This window comes from Mustela putorius, unplaced genomic scaffold (assembly GCF_011764305.1).
Source record: "Mustela putorius furo isolate JIRA1106 unplaced genomic scaffold, ASM1176430v1.1 tig00003846_pilon_pilon_pilon, whole genome shotgun sequence".
Classification (NCBI taxonomy): Eukaryota; Metazoa; Chordata; class Mammalia; order Carnivora; family Mustelidae; genus Mustela; species Mustela putorius.
In genome coordinates, this window is record NW_025421999.1 from 18,725,600 (window position 1) to 18,744,871 (window position 19,272).

Below are 19,272 nucleotides of genomic sequence, written 5' to 3' on the forward strand. Positions count from 1 at the left end.
AGCTTTTGTATTTCCTTTTTGTGACTCCATTGCCTTTGTCCTGGGGTCTGCTGACCCTCTGGAATGACCAGAGAGTCCTATGGACATTTTGACTGAACCAGCTGCTCCTGGATGGTACCAGTTAAACCTGCTGGGTGTGGGAACACCAGGCTTTTGGGGATCCCTCTGTCTTCATCAATGGCCTTGGACCTTACGCATAGCCCAGAGCAGAAGGGCTCTTGCAGACTGATGAGCAGTGAGTACATTGCTCTTGTCTGATTCTTAGAATCCACACTGACTTTCTCTACATCCCAGCCCTAAACTCTTTTTTTTTTTTTTAAATGAGCAATTATCTATTTATTTGACAGAAAGAGATCACAAGTAGTCAGAGAGGCAGACGAGGCGGGGAGGGGGGACAGGCTCCCCACTGGGCAGAGAGCCTATGCAGGGCTCCATCCCAGGATCCTGAGATCATGACCTGAGCCCAACGAAGAGGTTTAACCCACTGAGCCACCCAGGTGCCCTGCCTAAACTCTTATATCCATAAAAATGCATCCTTCATGTGCGCTTCCTCTTCTTTTAAGTGAAATGACAGCCAGATGGGGGCCCTCTTGCTTTTAGGAAAATGTGTGGTGCTGAGCTAGGGAGGCAGAGGAAGTGAATAGAGGAAAGCATCAAGTCCAAGGTCAGCCTATTCCCCTTGTCACTTCTTTCCTCTCTGTCAGCAGTGCAGGAGTTGGGCATAGAGTCTGGGCACTATGTAGTTACTATGTATTTGTGTTGGGCCACAAATACAATGGTGATACTTAATTCAATATATTTTTTTAAGATTTTATTTATTTATTCGACAGACAGAGATTACAAATAGGCAGAGATGCAGGCAGAGAGAGGAAGGGAAGCAGGCTCCCTCCTGAGCAGAGAGCCTGACGTGGGGTCGATCCCAGGATGCTGGGATCATGACCTGAGCCGAAAGCAGAGGCTTTAACCCGCTGAGTCTCCCAGGCGCCCACTTAACTCAATATTTGCAGTCATCTCATTGATTTAACTCAGGCAAGTGTCCTCGGCGTTAAGAGCAGAAAAACATTGCTGTGGAGAATTGGAATTTCTCAGAAGGTATCATCCTTGAAACTTTTAGACTGTTCTGCAAAGGTCTTCAAGGTAAAGACCATAATGCATGTCCTCAGGACTCATATTAACAGACAAAATAAGGCAATTTTCTTTGGTGGCAAGACAGCATAGCAAAGCAAGAAGCCAGCATTGACCTATATGGTCAGCTGTCCAAACTCTAGCCAAATGCCTAAGTTCAATTTCTGGGTTTATTAGCTCTGTGACCTTGGGCGAGCTACTTAACCTCTTCTGTGCCTAAGTTTCCTTTTCTGTAAAGTGAGGGTGATATTATTATCAGGATTAAATGAGCAAACCTATGTTTAGGACTCAGCACAATGGTTAAGTGCTATAAAAGTCTGTTAGACACATAAGCCTCTCTCCTACCTGTTAATCTCTTGCCTTGGAGGGCATGACTCATTTGGTGGTCTTATCATTTGCCTCACTGGTCAGCCAAGACTGGGTATCTATTTTGTGGTGCCTAACACAACATGAAAAGACAGGGTCCTTTGTTCAAAAATTATTAAAAATAACAAAATGGCAGAAATGTGGCATTAAATGAAGTGTGGGCTCTTCAGGGTACCCCCACTTCTGAGCAACTGCCCAGGTCTCATGTCCAGGAACAGGCCGTGGGGTCAGGACTTAAGACTTTATGCACCTGACAACGACTGTCCGGAATTGATTTCGGGAATGGCAGTGGCACATGATCCCGAAATCCTCTGCAGATTTCACCCCAGAGTTCCAGCAAGGTGCTTTGCCTTGAGTAACAAATGTAAACCAAGCAACATCCGTCGGTAGGCTGTCGGAAAGGATTGGTTTGAAAGGGAGAGGACTTTTGATGGCAATGGATCCAGCTTTTATTTCTTTTCCCGACTCAGCAGTTTTATCCTACACTTCCTCCAAAAGCTGCGTGCCTCCACAGTCAGTAATGAGGGGTCAAGAAACCATGGATCATTGGGTGGGGGGAGGGGCATGTGTGCCATGCGCAATGTGAGTGACTTCATGCAGAGAACTGAAATGACACAGATGATTCATTTACACATTTATTTTCTATCTTGCTTATTCTACCAGACTGAAATGGAGAACAATGCCAGCAATTTTATAGACATTTTGACATAAAGGAAACAAGTATTTTGATGTTGAACAATTGTACAGACTACTACATGCATATAAGTATGCTGATTGGTGCAGAAATACTGAGTTGATCAGCAGAACTACCCACACAAAGATCACATTTTCTTGTTATGGAGTCAAAATGCAGCAGATATGGGGACATGGATACAAACACCATTAAATGGGAGAGGAGGGCATTGTAGTAATGGTGCAGGATGGACAGTGGAGCAGACACGAGTATGCTAAATTGTACCCTCTTCGCAAAACCGAAATCAGTACACCTCGTTTGAAATGAAAGAAAGCACGTGGAGGCAGATGAATGACGCTAGACGAGACTTACCACTTCCACGTAAGCTTTAGTTTTTATTGAGAGTTTGTAATGAAAAGTATTTCAACACAGTATGAGATGAAATGCTAACGCTGTCGCGTGTATGGACAGGACGGGATAACCCAACAGAGAAATCTTAAAACACAGAATACTGATTGTGCTTCTTTTCCTCGGCAGCATTCAGAGCATTCAGAGTAGTATGAAAACCCTCAGAAACATTGAAGTGAATGAAAGTGAAGTGAATGATGCTTCGTGCGACTGCCTATAAACCTAGTACCGTGTGTAACTTAGAAATACGCAATCATATTACTTAATGTGTACAGCGATTGTAGGAACTATTTATTTACCTTGTAATGTTTGATACTCTATATTCCTTAGGTTTTAAAAATAACTTTGAGTGTCTTAAATCTGGGAGATGTTAGGGATTTAATAGAAACTATTAAAATCGCTACAACTTGAGAAGAAAAAAAATAGGTTGCCCATCAACCTGTTTTATAGGGAAATCACCCATGATTATTCCCAGCAAGGCTGTTTATGTGCATTAATTACTGATAGCTTTGTAGTTTTGACATAAGGTTTCATACAATTACTTTGTACTCTTCACAGAGTTGTCCTGAGTTTAACAATAAGATTATAATTCTAACATTAAACATTGAGTTAATGAGTCTGGGAGTTAGACGTATTTGTTTTTAATAATATGTAACTCTATTTAACCAAAAAAAGCAGTAGATGATTCAGGCTCCCCCTCCTGATGCTAAGCACACTCACAATCACATGCTCACATAGACAGAACTCATACAGCCTTCCCAAAAGCAAATCAGCTTTTCAGAAAACACACACAATGAACTTTAGTACCCTCCCCCCCAACTCATTTGGAGATGTGCCTTTCTCTATTAGCTTTTCTTTTTTTCTTCCCTCTCCCTCCCCCCTCTCTTCTTCCTCCCTCCTCCTCATCCCCACCCCCCAAATACTGGTCTTTGAACATCTATACATGTTAATTTTGTAGATTCCCAACTTTAGTTTCAGGAGACCAAAAGAAAATAAGGTACCCTCTTGACTACTGGACATCACTAGACACGTCACTCCTGAGGAACATATATCCTTTGACTGGCTGAAAACAGCTAACGTCAGACAGGTAAGTTCACCACAACATCCTCTTTTTATTTCCACATATAATAGTGGTGAAAGAAACCATTTAAGGCAGGTCTACGTTGGCAATGGCAAATGATTTAAGCAACTCAATAGGAAAATCAGTAGCTACTTCTCTTTAGTTTGTTAGTAGGCAACACTTTTCAAACGGAATTATTCGACGTATTTTAGACTACGTAGATATGGTATAGAGATTTGTTTTACAAGCCTGAAAAGACAGTTAGAAAATCCTACCTCAGTATTTATGGTAAAGAACACACAGATGGAAATGACTCAGTGAGCCACTTTAACTAAAGGCTTGAGTGCACTGCCTCAGTCCTTTTTTGGGCTAGATGTTGAGGAAGCAGTTTATAGTCACTTTTGTACTGTGGCCTATGTACACGACACTGTCACATTAGTGTGTCGACAGAATAAGATGAGACAACCACTCAGCAGCTTTTAAATGCAGCAGACGTGGACAGTCAATACGGAGCTTTTATATAAGCTACGCAGACAGTTAATAACTACATTTAGTGAGCTGGTTGGGTGGTATAATGGTTTATCTGAATGTTATTTAATAAGCTTTATTTTTTCAGAAAGATAGGAACACAGTATTCGTTAGGCTATAACTAAATAGTAAGATCTAAACTGTCATGCAATTATGCTTGAGATCATGAATTACTTTTCTAAGCATCAGACAACTGATTGAAACCCCAAACTAAGTAATACATTGTACTAAAGCTTTCATAAAATCACTAGTCAAAACGGAATGAAAGAAAACCCCCCATTAACATCAAAATACTATTTTTAATATACCAGTGATGGATACTGGATACTCTGAAGATGAAATTTTAGTGTACCTTGGAAGCTCCTTTGCAGGTTCAATGGAAGATCTTCCTAAAGTCAGTCTCTAATACTGGAGTTAGCTGCCCATCCCCCCGCCCCGTTCCCCATAATTTGGTTGGAGTAGTTGCACTTCGTGTGAAGACTCTACGGTATGCTTTGTTATATGTACTCCTTGGGCATAACTCAGCTCTGAAGCTCTTTGTAGGAAATAAGGGTTCTTTCTAAAATTTTTGTGACATGGCATTTTAAATAAATTGAAATAGTAAATGGATTTCTTCCTGTTACTTTTCTTGGTCCACAAGATTTTCACATGGACAAAAAAGCAAAACAAAAAGTGTCTGGTGAAGCCTAATGGTAATCTACCGTTATATTATAAAAACGAAATTTAATAAAGAATTCTTTTTAAATCGAGAGCTTTTAATTCTCATTTTATAGTTTATTCTGGTAAATAGTCGATTGTAGCAAATCTGGAACCAAATTTGGTTAGGAATTACTTTGTATGTAAATATATATCTATCTCCTTAGGTTCACAAATATGGGAAGGATGAAGATGGAAGAGGAGGTGCAGTCACATACCTAAGTACGTTTAATTTTTTGGTAATAAGGAGAGTGTAAAAGAATCTTCAAATAGATAATAAAGCTAAAGTCATATAACTGTAGGAAACTGATTTTTCTTTAGAAGAAGTTGACATTTTTCTATTAAACATTAAAAATGTAAGGCTGTTAGGTTAAAAAAAAAAAAAACACATTACCTAAGTTGTCATAGCATGTTATTTGTCCACATGAGCTGGAGACACATATATATGTAAACAACTAGAATGCATACATATGTAATTTAGGAAATAAAATATTCTCTACTTTAAAGTAATAGTAAGTGAAAATCTACATTTATACTCACACACGTTTAAAATTTTGAGTGTTTAGGAAACCACAGAAAAGTTTTAGGAAACTAAGTAATTAGCACACAAATGTGAGTTGAATGATTTCTCTTGGAGTAAAAACAAAAAACAAAAAACACGAATACCTCCTGTCAAGTATTGTGCGTGATGCTTTCCTATATACCATCTGGTTTAACTTATCATAGTCTTTTTAAAAAAAACTCACAGCCAAATGAGAAATATTAATTACAAGATATTTTTATACAAAGAACTTAGAAAGAAATCCTAATCCATGATTTCTAATTGGATGTACATCAAAGTACATTATTTTGCGATGGCCTTTTCTTCAACCCTAATATCTTTTGCTGACGTTCTGTTTAAATTGCTCTAACGATTTTGGCCAAGAACCATATAAGAACTACAGAGTTATATCAATTTTCCCTGACTGAAATGTTTGCTACCATTGAAAGTGAAAAGATATTTTCCTTTTTGGATACTGCCCTGAAAACAGACACATGAATTGGTTGCCCATTTAGGATGGTGTCTGGTGACAAATCAGCGAGGTAGACACCACCTTTCTCCTCAACCTAGCTATTTCTCTTTGAAGTTCAAGAACTTAATAGAGGCTTTAAAAATTATTCTTTTGTTAACAGGGGGAGAAAAATAGAGTGTCATTGCTTTGATGGTTAAACCATGCTATGACAATGTGTTGGCAGTCCCTTTGTCCTTGGGCTTCCTGACCACATGGAGAGCTTCCTATTACTCTTAGCTTTGGGCTTCAAGTTGCCATTGCTAATGACTCAATTGGTTGTGCCCTTGACTTGAGACCAGAAGTACTATAGTCAGGCAGACCCTGGGGGAAGATTGCTGGTGGGCACTGCAGACAGGAGAGGAATCAGAAATCTGGATAAGCAGGATCTGAGTTTGATCAAAAGGATGTTTCCAAACCCGGATGGTGAAACTTGAGGAGAAGTTAGAAGGGAGTGAGGTCAAGTCCCTTCTACAAATGGTTCCCATTGTACCCCGGGCACAGTAAGTAATGTTCCCACGTTGTCCAATAACTTCCCCTTCAAACATGTTTTCCCACGTGCCCTCACTTCTTCAAACAAAATAAAGAAGCAAGCAAACACACAAGCAATAGTGTAAAATAGAAAAGCTTTCGGGTTGAAAAGAAGGTGCTAAGAGCAAGACACAGTCATTAGGCTGTCAACTGAAAGATTATTAAAAATGCTTCAGTGTGCTAATGGTACCTTATATTTGCTCAATAAACCTTTTTTATACATTCACTGTTGAATTTTTAATGGTTTAATATAATGCCTCTTTAAAATTGCATAAATTTGAAACTTGGCTATTGTATGACAAACCTAAGTGTTTTGTAAATTGCAGAGGTTTTTTCTTTTCTTTTTTTTTCTTTCTTTGGCTTTGAACTAAATAGGAAAATTTTGCCAATTCTTTAGTAAGAATTGCTGTATATATATATATATATATATTCACACTAATTTTGGTGATAGCATGCTTTTGGAGAAGTAATATTAGTAATGCTAGTACATATTACTTCCTATGTATCTGTTTCCTTTAGAAAAATTCTCCTAATTTCAATTAAACATTTTGATGTGAGTACTTGTAGGTTAAAATCAGCCTAATCCATATGTGGCAAATAAGAACATTAGAAGTGTCTTGGTTTAAATCTGACAGTAAAAGAATTTCTGGCCAGCAACCACAGATGTCTCCTGAGAGTTTAAAAACCATCTATTTTTTTCACTGAGGTCAATTCTGGGGCATTGTGGGTTCTATTTGTAAACTCTGGGAGGAACCGAGACTGTGGGTTTTGGGGTTAATCAACCGAATGACTTTATTTTCACAGGTTTATGATTCTTAAAAAAATAATTAATTAAATAATTAAATAATGAACCAAAAAACACTCTTTTGAGTTCTGTCTAGCTTCCCATTCATAGCGGGGAGGTCACAGTAGCATTTGCTGTGTAAATGCCCACAGTAGGGCACCGCTAAATATTTAGCAAAACCTGTGATTCTGTTTTGATTTGGAGGTGGCAGGTAGAAATACTGTGAAAGAGCTGTGCAGAAAGTAGCAACAGTTTTATCAGATACTTTGGAATAAGAAAACGAAAACTGAGAAATGATCGCTGAAAGCAACGTCTAGGACATCGTTGTGATTTTGGCTGCATGCACGCGTAATGGAAGGTGTAAAATGGCAGAAAACGTTCCAGTCCTCATTACGGCTTCCTTTCCAGGCAAGCAGAGAATTACATTTCCCCTCAGACCAACCACTAGAAGGTACTTAGCATGGAAAATAAACAGATGACAGCCCATGACATCCTTTTTGAACCTGCGTGTCGACCTCTGGTCTGTTTGCACAATTCCGTGCAAGATTCCCTGAATCTTGATGGTGAAAGTCTACTTTCATTGTTCAGTACGGTATGCCATTCCAAAGCCTTTTAAGGTTAAAATGAAACACCAATAACTGAAAGAAAAACCATTTGGCCATATTGTTTGCCATTACTGCCCATAGTGGATGGGAGAGAAGCTACTTGCTCAGTAGATTTTCATCAGACCACAGGTTGTGATGGTTTCTATCACAGCATGTAGGCTGAGATTTAGGGAAAAAAAAAAAAAAAAAGCAGCAGCAGCAAACAGAACAGTTATGGGAATATAAAAAATGATTTTCAACATCATTTTTGTTAGAATCGTATTTCCTTTGGTGGAAGAGAGTACTGTTTCCACTGAAATACACTGTCACTAGATCTCAGACAGCTACTGTGATTTTAAACATGTATGTGTAGAAAGCATATTTGATGGTCATTCAGATCCTATAGTAGGAAACGAAATAAATAATTTGTGTCTGAGGGAACATAAAAATGGATTATAGGAATTCTCAGACTATAAATTCAAACATATCGCCATACTATTTCCAGCTCACCCTGTGGAAGTGGATTTCACTTGGGAATATAATCTTTTTAAATATGAAATCTCTTCTAGATGATAAAATGGAGGGTATAAACTGTGCATAGATTAATTTCTGGCCCAGGGCAAACAATAAATGTTAGTTGAATGAAATATTGTATCACAGCAATCTGGTACTATCTGTTAAATCATAAGAAATAATTTTTTCAGGAGAGAGATTAAACTTGGAATGATGGTCTCACTTGTGAATTTCATGTCGATAGTAAGTCTAAATATTACAAAAGCTTATATATGTACCTAATATAATTTTCTCTGCTTAAAAAACATGTTTAATTTATTCACATATTTGTCTTTCTTCTTTTCTGTACTTGTAGTTTTTGCTGGACTTGGGTTGTCTTATTATGAAAGAGAATCTCCCCATCTCCCTTTATATGTATTTTTATAGATTAAAACCCTTTGAGATTTAAGAAGGAAGAGATTATGCATTAATGGTAATGAAGGAAGAGATTATGCATTAATGGTAATAGTAAATAAGGATTTATGCAATTAACTCAGCCTGTTTTAAAAAGGCAAGTAGAAGAAGTGGTTATTGAAACCAACAGCATTATATTGCAAGATAGCATTACATTACAGTAAGCATGAAGTTCAATAATACAGAACCAAGGTTTTGAAGTTGGGGTCTTTCTTCTTTCCTATTAGGGATGGGCCTTGGAGCGTTTCCAATTTTTTACTTACATTTTTGAAGAGTCCTTTTTTTCTTTCTTTTTTTTTTTTTTTGCCTCAGTTCTGTTTGGGAGAGGACAGTGGTGATGGAAAATAGCTAATATACTTTCAAAGTCACATAGATCTGGCTAATAAATCCCTTGAGTCAAGTTATATAATAGAATTTTAAATATCCTCCATTTAGAAATTCGGGGACTAAACCAAGAAGAGCGATACATGGCTAAAATGTTGCCTCTAGTCAGTGGGAAGTAAGACAAACACCATATAACCATCACCGAACTATTAAAATATAAAATGTGTTATAGACTTTTTACTGGTATTAATCTTGCTCTAGTCATTAGTGCTAGACCATAACTAGCTATTTAGACAAGCAATATATCTAATCAAAAATTATCCTACAATTTATCAGGTAAAGAGGAAAGACAACCAATCACCTCACTCAGGTGAATAATTTATCTCATGTAAATCTAAATTGCGACTCGAAAATAACTAGGTATCAGACTTCCTTTATGCCATCTGTCTATTTCTTAGGAAAACAGTTTGCTGGAAAAGCATTTCACTTGTTCTTGTCATCTGCTTCGCTGGTTTGATAACTGAGTGACTTTTTCCATACTGAGAAGAGACATTTTTCAGTCACCCAAAGGATCCTCAGCCTGGTTGTAAATGGGTCAGGCAGTAAGCAATATGAGGCCCAGAGTTGTATCCTAGCACCAAGCACAGTGCCTTCTCTGGAATATGAGGTGCCAACCTAGTATTTAAGGGTATAATACCTAGTATTTAGTAATAGAGGGGTGCTCACCTAGTGTTTGCTGAATGGATGAACAATGAAATGACAAGTTCAATTAGACAAAATTTGTGCAATTAGTCTAGAAGTAGCTCTACAATTCTGCTTGTTTTTTGTTTCAGAAAAACAGGTGTCTTCCTTCAGCCCTCTGCCTCATATGTATGTCATGTTACATCACGAGATATGAATTCTTTTCTTTCATCTGAGGGTGTGGATCTTATGACCAGAATTCTAAGTTGGCAAATGCATGTGCTAAAAAGACGGTCAATGTCAGTTATCTTCAATCATTACCATTTGGTATGGGTTACTGCTGCTATAAGCAAATTGCCTGACTATAAATGCATCTCCAGTGTTTTTGTTTGTTTGTTTTTACATAATTTTAGATACTAACAGGAAAAATACCTAACGAAACATACTCTGGTACATTGGAGTGATGGACTTGACGCCAGACATCATGGATGAAGCCAGGTCACTATTATTCGCCAGTGACCTGTGTCAACTTGAACAAAATGCATAACCTCTCTGGTCCTTTATTGATAAGTAATACCTAATACAGAAGGCTGCTGTGAAGAGTTAAGTTCAAGAAGAAACTATAAGTTACTCTACATACATAAGGCTTTTTTTTTTCCTCTTCAAATTTCAAGAGAAAGTAATTGAGTTGTTGGCTTTCCCCAGCCTGTGTCTACATGTGAGTGAGACTGTTTTGACAAGAAATTAGTGGGAACAGATACTTGGCATATACTCTTCTTGTTACCAGATCTAGTCACATCAGGATAATGCTTGATCTAAATGCTTGCTTCAAAGCAGTTGGTTTTGCCAGAGTGGAGAAATTTCTAGTGGAAATATTTAGAGACAAATTAGATCAACTCCAGGCACTCAATTATGTTACTCTTGTATTTGTGATCCAACCCACGTATCCATTTCCATACTTTTATGATTGATCTCAGTCTTTAAGCTAAGATGATCTTCTGGTCATTGCACTAGTTGTTAAGATAGCTAGAAGAATCAAATAAACCATTCTTGAGATCATGTTATTTTGAGTTCATTCAAATAGTCTCTACTCACTGAATTTTGTCTCTGGTCACTGGGCTAGCTCCCAATGAGTACCCTTTCCCAGTAGCAAAAACTGCCAGCGCGTCTGAAGGAACCAGTCTGCACGCCCGTCATTCATGCAGTGCTTCTTCAACTAGGGATATATTTTCCGAAGGGTACAAAAGAGGTATATGAAGTCATAAGAGTATCGATTTTACTAGTCAATAAGCAATATAAAACATCATTTCTTTTATATTGAAACATATGGAGTAAAATGCAGCATTTACATGAATTTTTAATGTAAAAATAAGACTTCAAAAGAATTCTGTGCTTGGTATAGTTGCAGACCATTTCAGGCGTACACACGTTCATTCCCTGCGCCAGCTGCAGTTCATTGAAAAGGTTTCAGAAGTGCTGCAGAAGTGCACTCTGGGAGCCCTCCGTTCCCAAACTGCCTCCCTGTGAAACAACAAAGTTTGTTTTGTTTTTGTTTTTTTTTTTAGAGGAGCATTTTATTGTTCTCCTACCTGAAGACTTTTGGCTCAGAGGGGCTAAGAAGAATGGAAGGTTAAGCTTCCATAAGATGGATTTCAAAGTTCTCTGGAACTTAAAAGATATTAAAGGGAAAAATGTTTTTAGGGAAAATGCCTCCAGGTTGGGATGTCTAAGATTCCTTATCTAGGTAAGGTTTCTAACATCAAGCATTCTGGAGAGGGGTTCTTAGTAGAAAGCCTAATGGACGCACGAAAGTAGGCATTAGTGAACTATCAGGGCAAAAAGACAAATCCACCTGTGCAGACAGATAAATGAAAAAAAAAAAACAACCAAATTGAAATATAACAATACAGAGACATTAGAAAATAATTGCTTTCTAAGACTACATAAAGAAAATGATTTTCATAACTTATTTGCTATTCATTTAACAGCAGACATATCCGTTTGACTTGCAAAACTACATGTAGAAAATTCCAACACTCTAGATTTACAAAAACAGATCAATATTTCATTTTAGACACTGAAGTGAGTATGAGTACTGTAAATAACCAATGGTTAATGACCATAAACCCATCAAGGTTATATCTTGAGACAAACATGAAAACCATTAAGAAATTCTAAGCGCAGTGAAAAATATTTAAAATTGCTTTTAGCAGTAGGGATGCTTGGATTTCAGCTAAGAACAAAACTGTTTTCTTATCTGAGATATAATGACCAGATTCTGTTAATAAATTCTGTTCCTAAAGCCTTAAATTCTAAACATTTAGGTTGTTTTTTGCCAGTGATTTTATGGTAATTTAAAAAACAGAATACAATTTAGAATTTGTTTTTTCTTTAAACAAAAGTTGTGCTTTAGATTTGGTCCGGAATTTTCCCAACACTTTCCATGAACTACACACACACACACACACACACACTCACACACGCATGTGCACACATACGTACAAAATGCATTCTGCTGAGGCAAAACTTGAACATTCCTGAGAGACCAAGGAATCGTCTTAACCATGAAGTCTTAAGGGAGCTGAGAAAGAATTCTGTCTTGGGTTTATTGGGGGTAAAACAGAGACTCAGAGGTTTTTTCAAGGCCTATCCAGAATCGCACATCTGGTAGTCACGTATCTGGAACCAGAACCTTCATTTCCTGTGAAGCAAAATGGATTCAAACAACCTAGGTTCTTAGCACAGACTTGACCAACAGGATAAGCACCAGAACGTGTCTCAACTCCTCTGGATTTCAGTGTTTTCAGTAGAAAATGCTGGATGTGGCTTTCCACAAGGGTAGTCCTGGTGATGCTTGGGACGTTGGAAACATGAAGGGGTGTTTCTAATTGCTGGTGCCAACTGGCTTCTGTAGGGCTCCTCGAGCAGCCATGTTCCCTCCCCACACTGGGAATTACTGGGCTACCGTTACCAGTCTACGACTCTTTTTATGGTAACTCATTTCTGAACCCAACTAACTGTGAGAGGGGTGGCAGTCTGACTTAAAGACAGCTTTCAGTTTGTCAGAAGTCACTTTTTGGAATTCCCATTTTGGCATATCTACATTCTATCTTTAGTTCTCAGACAGAAAAGTTTATGTTGGCTTCTAGTAGAAAATACTGTCATCTTTCAATGGTCAACATACAACTAAAAAACAAAAAAACAAAAACCACCTAAATTTCCAAATGTGGAGTGTGTTAAAAGAAAAAAAAAGTTTAGTTGTATGATATAATCTTTGACATATTTTCAGGGTTTTAGGCTGTGGCAAAATTAGATATATAATTGGCAAAATTTCAAGCTTAAATTCCAAATTTGTCTATATCTGGTCATTAAATCTTGCCTATTTTCATGATTTATAAATAAAACCACAAGTGCCACAACTAAGCAAAAGCACAAAAGAAAAATGCACCCTATGAATTATATCACAATAAAAATACTGTATTCCTTTAAACAAATGACTTTTAAGAGCTTTATAACCCAAAGCAAGATATGTGAGATGGTTTAAGAAGAGGTTGCAATTTTGCAACAGGAAGTCTGTACAGCTCCTCCAGGCAGTAGCTGTGAAGGAAGTATCTGTGTCTCAGAAACTTGTTTCCATATGTTCTTGACAATTTTGCATCCCGGGTCCCATTATTTACAAAGTTACGCATTTTGCAAGCTCAAAGCACCTTGGTCCTCCTAATTATGAATGCATGCGGTGACATTTCATCCTTTCATGTGCAAATTCTAAAATTCATTGTAACAGAAAAGTTAAAAGTTGAAATCCGTCTACAATTTGAAATGAAAGGATCAAAAATGTCAGACATTGCAGAATACTGGTTCCTATAATAGAGCTCTCTTTATTTGTTCACTGTTCCTCAGTCATTTCTGTTCATTACAAAATGCAGTCTTGACTCTTTATTTTAACAGTACTTAAACTAAACTGTTCATGCCATGCAAAAATAACATTTTATGCACTTTTTTTTTGTGGGAGGGGGCTTCCCATGTTTTTAGTTCACAGGCATTATTACCTCATTTTTAAGAAACAAGTTTTTATTATTATTATTATTATTATTATTGCTTTTGTAACTAGTCACATGCTGGTTTCACGTGTGGGACAATAACCTGTGTCTCCTGGGTTGGAATGAATTTCTGGGGCAAACAAGTGGTTTTCCATCTTGCACCCTTCTTGACTATTATTGTCCTTTTTTACTTCCGCCACAGCATGGTAAATGTCTTGCCTACAGTTGTGACTTGTGTCCTGGGGGGAGGAAGAGCCCACACAGGCCTCTTCTCTCAAAGGGTCTCTTCCATCACTAGGTTTATCTGCAAAGCAGTTGGGGCTGGAGTCTGCCTGCTCGTCCTGCCTGGGCCCCTGGAGCTCTAAGAAGTCATCGTCTTCGCCAGTGTCTATTTCGGTGAAGCTCCTCCTCTCTCTTGACGAGAAAGGAAAGAGTTTCTGCTTGGGAAACCGAGGGGTCAGCCCTTTGGAAGGTCCCTGACAGTGTGCGGACACCTCGGCGCCCAGCAAGGGTCTGTCTCCCTGGGAGGAGGTTTCTTCAAGGAGAATGGTGCTGATGACCTGCGGGGTGGTGAGGGGAAAGTCAGCCGTGGTGACCGGCAGTGGCCTGGCGGTGCTGGGCGGGGTCTGCGGGGCACCGCCTCTGTTTTCCTTAAAGTTCACTTTGAGCGATCTGGATTTTAGGGGGTTGCTGCCTTTCAGCGAACTCTTAGGGCTCTCGGAGGTACCGTCCGACGCCAAAGGGCCGTGGAGCCCACTTTGGGAAGCGCTGGCATCAAGGCTCACAGTGATGTCGACTGGAGCGTATTCCAGGATGGTATCCCTGGCCCCGGGCCCTTTCTCTCTGCTCAGTGTTAGAAATGGGGGCCCCCTGATTCTTTGGTGCTCTTCCGTCCCTGGAAGGTCGGGTGGGAACTTCATCTGCAAGTGGGAGGCGGACAGCGGCGGCAGCGGCGACCTCTCGGTCTCCGTGAAGTCGGTGGCGCAGCTGGTGAAGCTGTCAATGCTGGAGGTGCTCTTCATGTCCACGATGACCTCGGTCTGCGCCACGGCCAGCTGCTCCTGCGGGCACACCACTACTTCCATCTCGATCTCCTCCTCGTATGCAGAGGGCCTCTCGGGCTGCTCCTGGCAGTCCGGGTTCAGGTGGGCGTGAGGCTGCGTCTTGGTGATCTCGTTGTACAGCATCTCAAGTTTCTGGGCACTCAGATGCTGCGGGCTGGAGGAAGAAGTGTTGTTCAGCTGGTCGTGGGAGTCTTTCTGGCTAACCTCCTGGTACTTATTCTCGAAAGATTTGTTGGAGCTTGTTTCCGACAGAGCTTTCCTGGCCCACTTCCACCGGCTTGGGGACAGGTGATTATCATCAGCTGAGTCCTTAGTACTGGCCGACTCTCCTGTCTTCTCCACGGCCACATCTATCAGTTCCATGCTGCGAGCAAAGGCATCTTTTAGGTTCATGGAAACAATGCTTCCATTCCTCTTGGCCCGCTCAAGAGCTTCTCTCCTTTTAATTGCCTTCTCCTGGCGTTTCTGCTCCTTGTAAAATTCAGAAAAATTGTTCACAATGATTGGGATGGGAAGGGCAATAACCAGAACCCCGGCAATACAGCAGAGGCCTCCCACGATTTTCCCTAATAGTGTTTTCGGGTAAATGTCACCATAGCCCACGGTGGTCATGGTGATGGTGGCCCACCAAAACGATGCTGGTATACTGGTGAACTTGGTAGCGTCTTCGTCCTTCTCTGCAAAAAATACCAGGCTGGAAAATATCATTATCCCCATGGCCAAAAATAAGATCAGTAAGCCCAATTCGTTGTAGCTCCGTCTGAGGGTGAACCCCAGGGACTGCAGGCCTGTGGAATGCCTGGCGAGTTTCAGGATCCTGAGGATCCTCATGATCCGAAAGATCTGAACCACGCGCCTCACGTTCTGGAACTGCAGCACGCTCTTGTTGGACTCTGTGAGGAAGATGGTGACGTAATATGGCAAGATGGCCAGCAAGTCTATGACATTTAGGGGGCCTTTGAAGAACTTCCACTTGTTTGGTGAGGACAGGAAGCGTAAAAGGTACTCCATGGTAAACCAAGCAATACACACAGCCTCCACGTGGGCTAACTGGGGGTTGTCGTTGGGTTGGCCAAACTCGTCTGTTGCCTGCAGCTCTGGTAGAGTGTTGAGAGACAGAGCGATGGTGGAGAGTACGATGAACAGGATAGACACGATGGCCAAGATCTGGAAAAGAGAAGGAAGCCCAAGTTAGCAAATCCTCTTCGTTGCCTAGGCAGCTGGGAGACATATGGATTCACTGTTTTTTTTTTCAGTGATATGAACTACTCAAAGATATTCCAGGAAGGTAACTTTATAGCTGAAAATTCTCTAACTAATGCAAACACATTCACTTTTTCTGAGTTCATTTCACTTAGAAGCACAATGTAGTACCCATTTAAATTCCGGGGCCTAAACAATTTGGGGGAAAAAAAAAAAAAGAAAAAGAAAATCCATCCCCCGCCCCTGCCTTTGTTCTTGTGTTGAATAACCATCCTTTGGAATCGCTTTGGGAACCAGTCTCTCTTCTCTCAGTTTTGTTACTTTTTTTCTCTTAACCACCTGGTTTGTGTTTCTTTAAGTGAATCGCGTGACATGCCACATATGCTAGACAGAAGTCATGGTTTCTAGAAGTTTTATTCTACAACTGAAACCACGAATGCAGACCTGCACATGAGTGGTAATACAGCACTGGGTACACCAGTGTTTCTCGTACAACAAATACCATTTCTACGGTAAGCACTGATGGCAGAACCAAATCAGGAAAGCCTTCATCCTGGGATGTGGGGACTTCTGGCCAGCATCATGTGGGAAGGGAAGACTACAGCTAACTTCTTTTGGTCAAGAATGAAGTCTTCATAAATAAGAGCTTGTCGACCATCCACGATGATTTTGGTGCAGGGAAGACATTTTACATGGAGGAAAAAGCACAAGGTCAGATGTGGCAGGAAAGAAGAAGAGCTCAGAAAGAAGCGAGAAGATGAGATGGTAGGATTTTAGTCGGTCTGAGCTCTGAACCGGGTTTTATCCCTTCCTCTGTGATCTTGGGCAGGTTTTCAACCTCTCATTCTCTCAGTTTACAAATCTGTAGAACCAAGACAATGGTCAGAGCTGTTTCATTGTTGTTGTGAAGATTACATGACTCCCAAATATTGGCAAATGAGCACTTGTATTATGAGAGGTTGGAGTGAACCGAACTTCAGTCTGGAAAGACAAAGGCCAAGAACAGGTATGTGGGAAATCTGTGAAGCCAGGCACCACATAGACAGCCCAAGTAGCGACTTCCTTATAGGCCGAACACGAAGATGAAGGTTTGAGGGCACTGATCCACATTTTTCAAGGAAATTCTGAGGTCTACTCAAGTAAAAAGTACTTACCTTAGTTTTGTTCAAGAAAAATATATAAAGTACTAATAGTAAAATACTGTTCTTTAAGTTAAGGAACTTAACTTAAATAAATCTTTATTCAATATCTGTAACACGCTCTGACATATGTTATACTGAAATTTTACTTAATGGGGATTTGAGGGGAGAGATGGAAGCTGAAAGAACAGGAACAAAAAACAATGAAAGGTATAAAGGAGACAGGAGAGGAGAAAAGGAGAGTAACCCAGAAGAAGAGAAATTTACAAGACTAAAGAGAGGGAAACCGAGGGAGAAAGAACAGGAATCGACTTTTGTTTACAAGTCCTAATGTCAGTTAGAGGCAAACTAATTTTTTCATGATCTGGATTTATTGAGCTGTGGGGTTTCAAGCTGTTTAATCATTGTCCTTTGAAATGTTTACCAGACGCTAAATCTTTAAATTAAATAGTCACTGTCAGCATATTTTTCTCCGAGCTACCGATAATAACGGAGACCAATGACAGCTTCCAAGATCATACATAAAGGTCAAATGAAACCAAGCCAGACCTAATCTAGGCCAGAGAGGCTTCCTGCTTCACCAAGAAGAGTGTGTCCCAGATGCACAATCTTTACTAAGCAAAAAAGTGCTTCCTCCCATTGTTCTCAAACCTTAATCTTAAATATTTTTTTATTTGTTTGGTAGACAGAGATCACAAGTAGGCAGAGAGGCAGGCAGAGAGAGGGGGAAGCAGGCTCCCTGCTGAGCAGAGAGCTTGATATGGGACTTCATCCCAGGACCCTGGGATCGTGACCTGAGCCGAAGGCAGAGGCTTTAACCCACTAAGCCACCCAGGCACCTCAGGAGTTGATGGTTTTATTGTAGAGTTCTAAAACAAAATAAATATAACAAATGTGACATTTTGCTCTAAACTACAGGATATACTTCTAAACATTTTTTAGTACAGCAAACCCTATGGCATTTAGGCTCTGCTTCTTTTATCCTAACTATGCACAGGCTTATTTTTAATGACCATCACCTCCACCCACTGGCCTGCAGAGCTGGCTATCTCTCCGCTCTAGCAAGCAGACTTAGGTTTGCATATGGCAAGGGACGTGGACATGCAGAAATTGCAAACAATTATCTGTGTGAGACTGGCCAACTTCCCTGGAGACTTGGATTAGATCATCTCCACAGTCCCTCTCACCTCTCACGCGTAATGATTCTCTTTCTAAACCACCACTGTTCTGTTAATTCCTGCCATGTCTGCAAACCAAACCAAGGACAAGTCACAACTGATTCTGTCATTTGGCTGAATGGCCAAAATACACTTTTATTGCTGAAGAAATGAAACGTCAAAGGAGAAGACTTTGAAAGGTACTGCACTGCTATGTTCCAAGCATTTAGTTACTGAGAATAGACATTCTTTCAGGATAAAAATTTCCTTTTAAATCACCTGGATAATGATTTCAATTCTTCATATAAACACAGAAATTAACTGGGATCAATTGGAGTTAAGATTGGGACTCCTTGGGGCGCCTGGGTGGCTTAGTCGGTTAAGCATCTGCCTTCCGCTCAGGTCATGATCTCAAGGTCCTGGGATCGAGCCCCACATTCAGCTCCCTGCTCCGCGGGAAGCCTGTGTCTTCTCCCTTTCCTACTCGCCCTTCTTGTGTTCCCTCTCTCACTGTATCTCTCTCTGTCAAATAAATAAATAAAATCTTAAAAAAAAAATCAGGACTCCTAGCACTTGCATTAAGAGGTACCAAAAACTGGTAGCATTGATATCTGTTTGTGAGAGGAAGTAAGGCAGCTGGAGACTTGCCTCAATTGTACCAACTTGTCAATGTTATATTCTCTAAAGGGATCTAATGGTATTAATGGGTGGTTTGTGGTGGAAAGAATACAGGACAGGGCATGAAAACACATGCCTCTACCTTTGTTAGAGTTCAGTTCCCTTTGTTAGCTTCAGTTCCCTTATTTGCAAAATGGGGTGTCCCACATTTGCCTTGCCGGTCTCACAGGGTTGTTAAGGATCAAACTAGATCATGCACATGAAGCATCCCATAAC

The 19,272-nt window shown here is 40.0% G+C and overlaps 1 protein-coding gene across 1 annotated transcript in view; it reads right to left on the reverse strand.

Annotated features, from left to right (window-relative positions):
- Nucleotides 1-2,113: 2,113 nt before the first annotated feature.
- The window catches only part of KCNB2 (potassium voltage-gated channel subfamily B member 2), a 411,054-nt gene continuing 393,895 nt past the window's right edge, over nucleotides 2,114-19,272 (reverse strand). Inside the window, exon 3 of the mRNA XM_004762363.3 lies at nucleotides 2,114-16,046. Coding sequence (XP_004762420.1) covers nucleotides 13,887-16,046 — 2,160 coding nt within the window. The 3' untranslated portion in view covers nucleotides 2,114-13,886. The remainder of the gene's footprint in view (nucleotides 16,047-19,272) is intronic.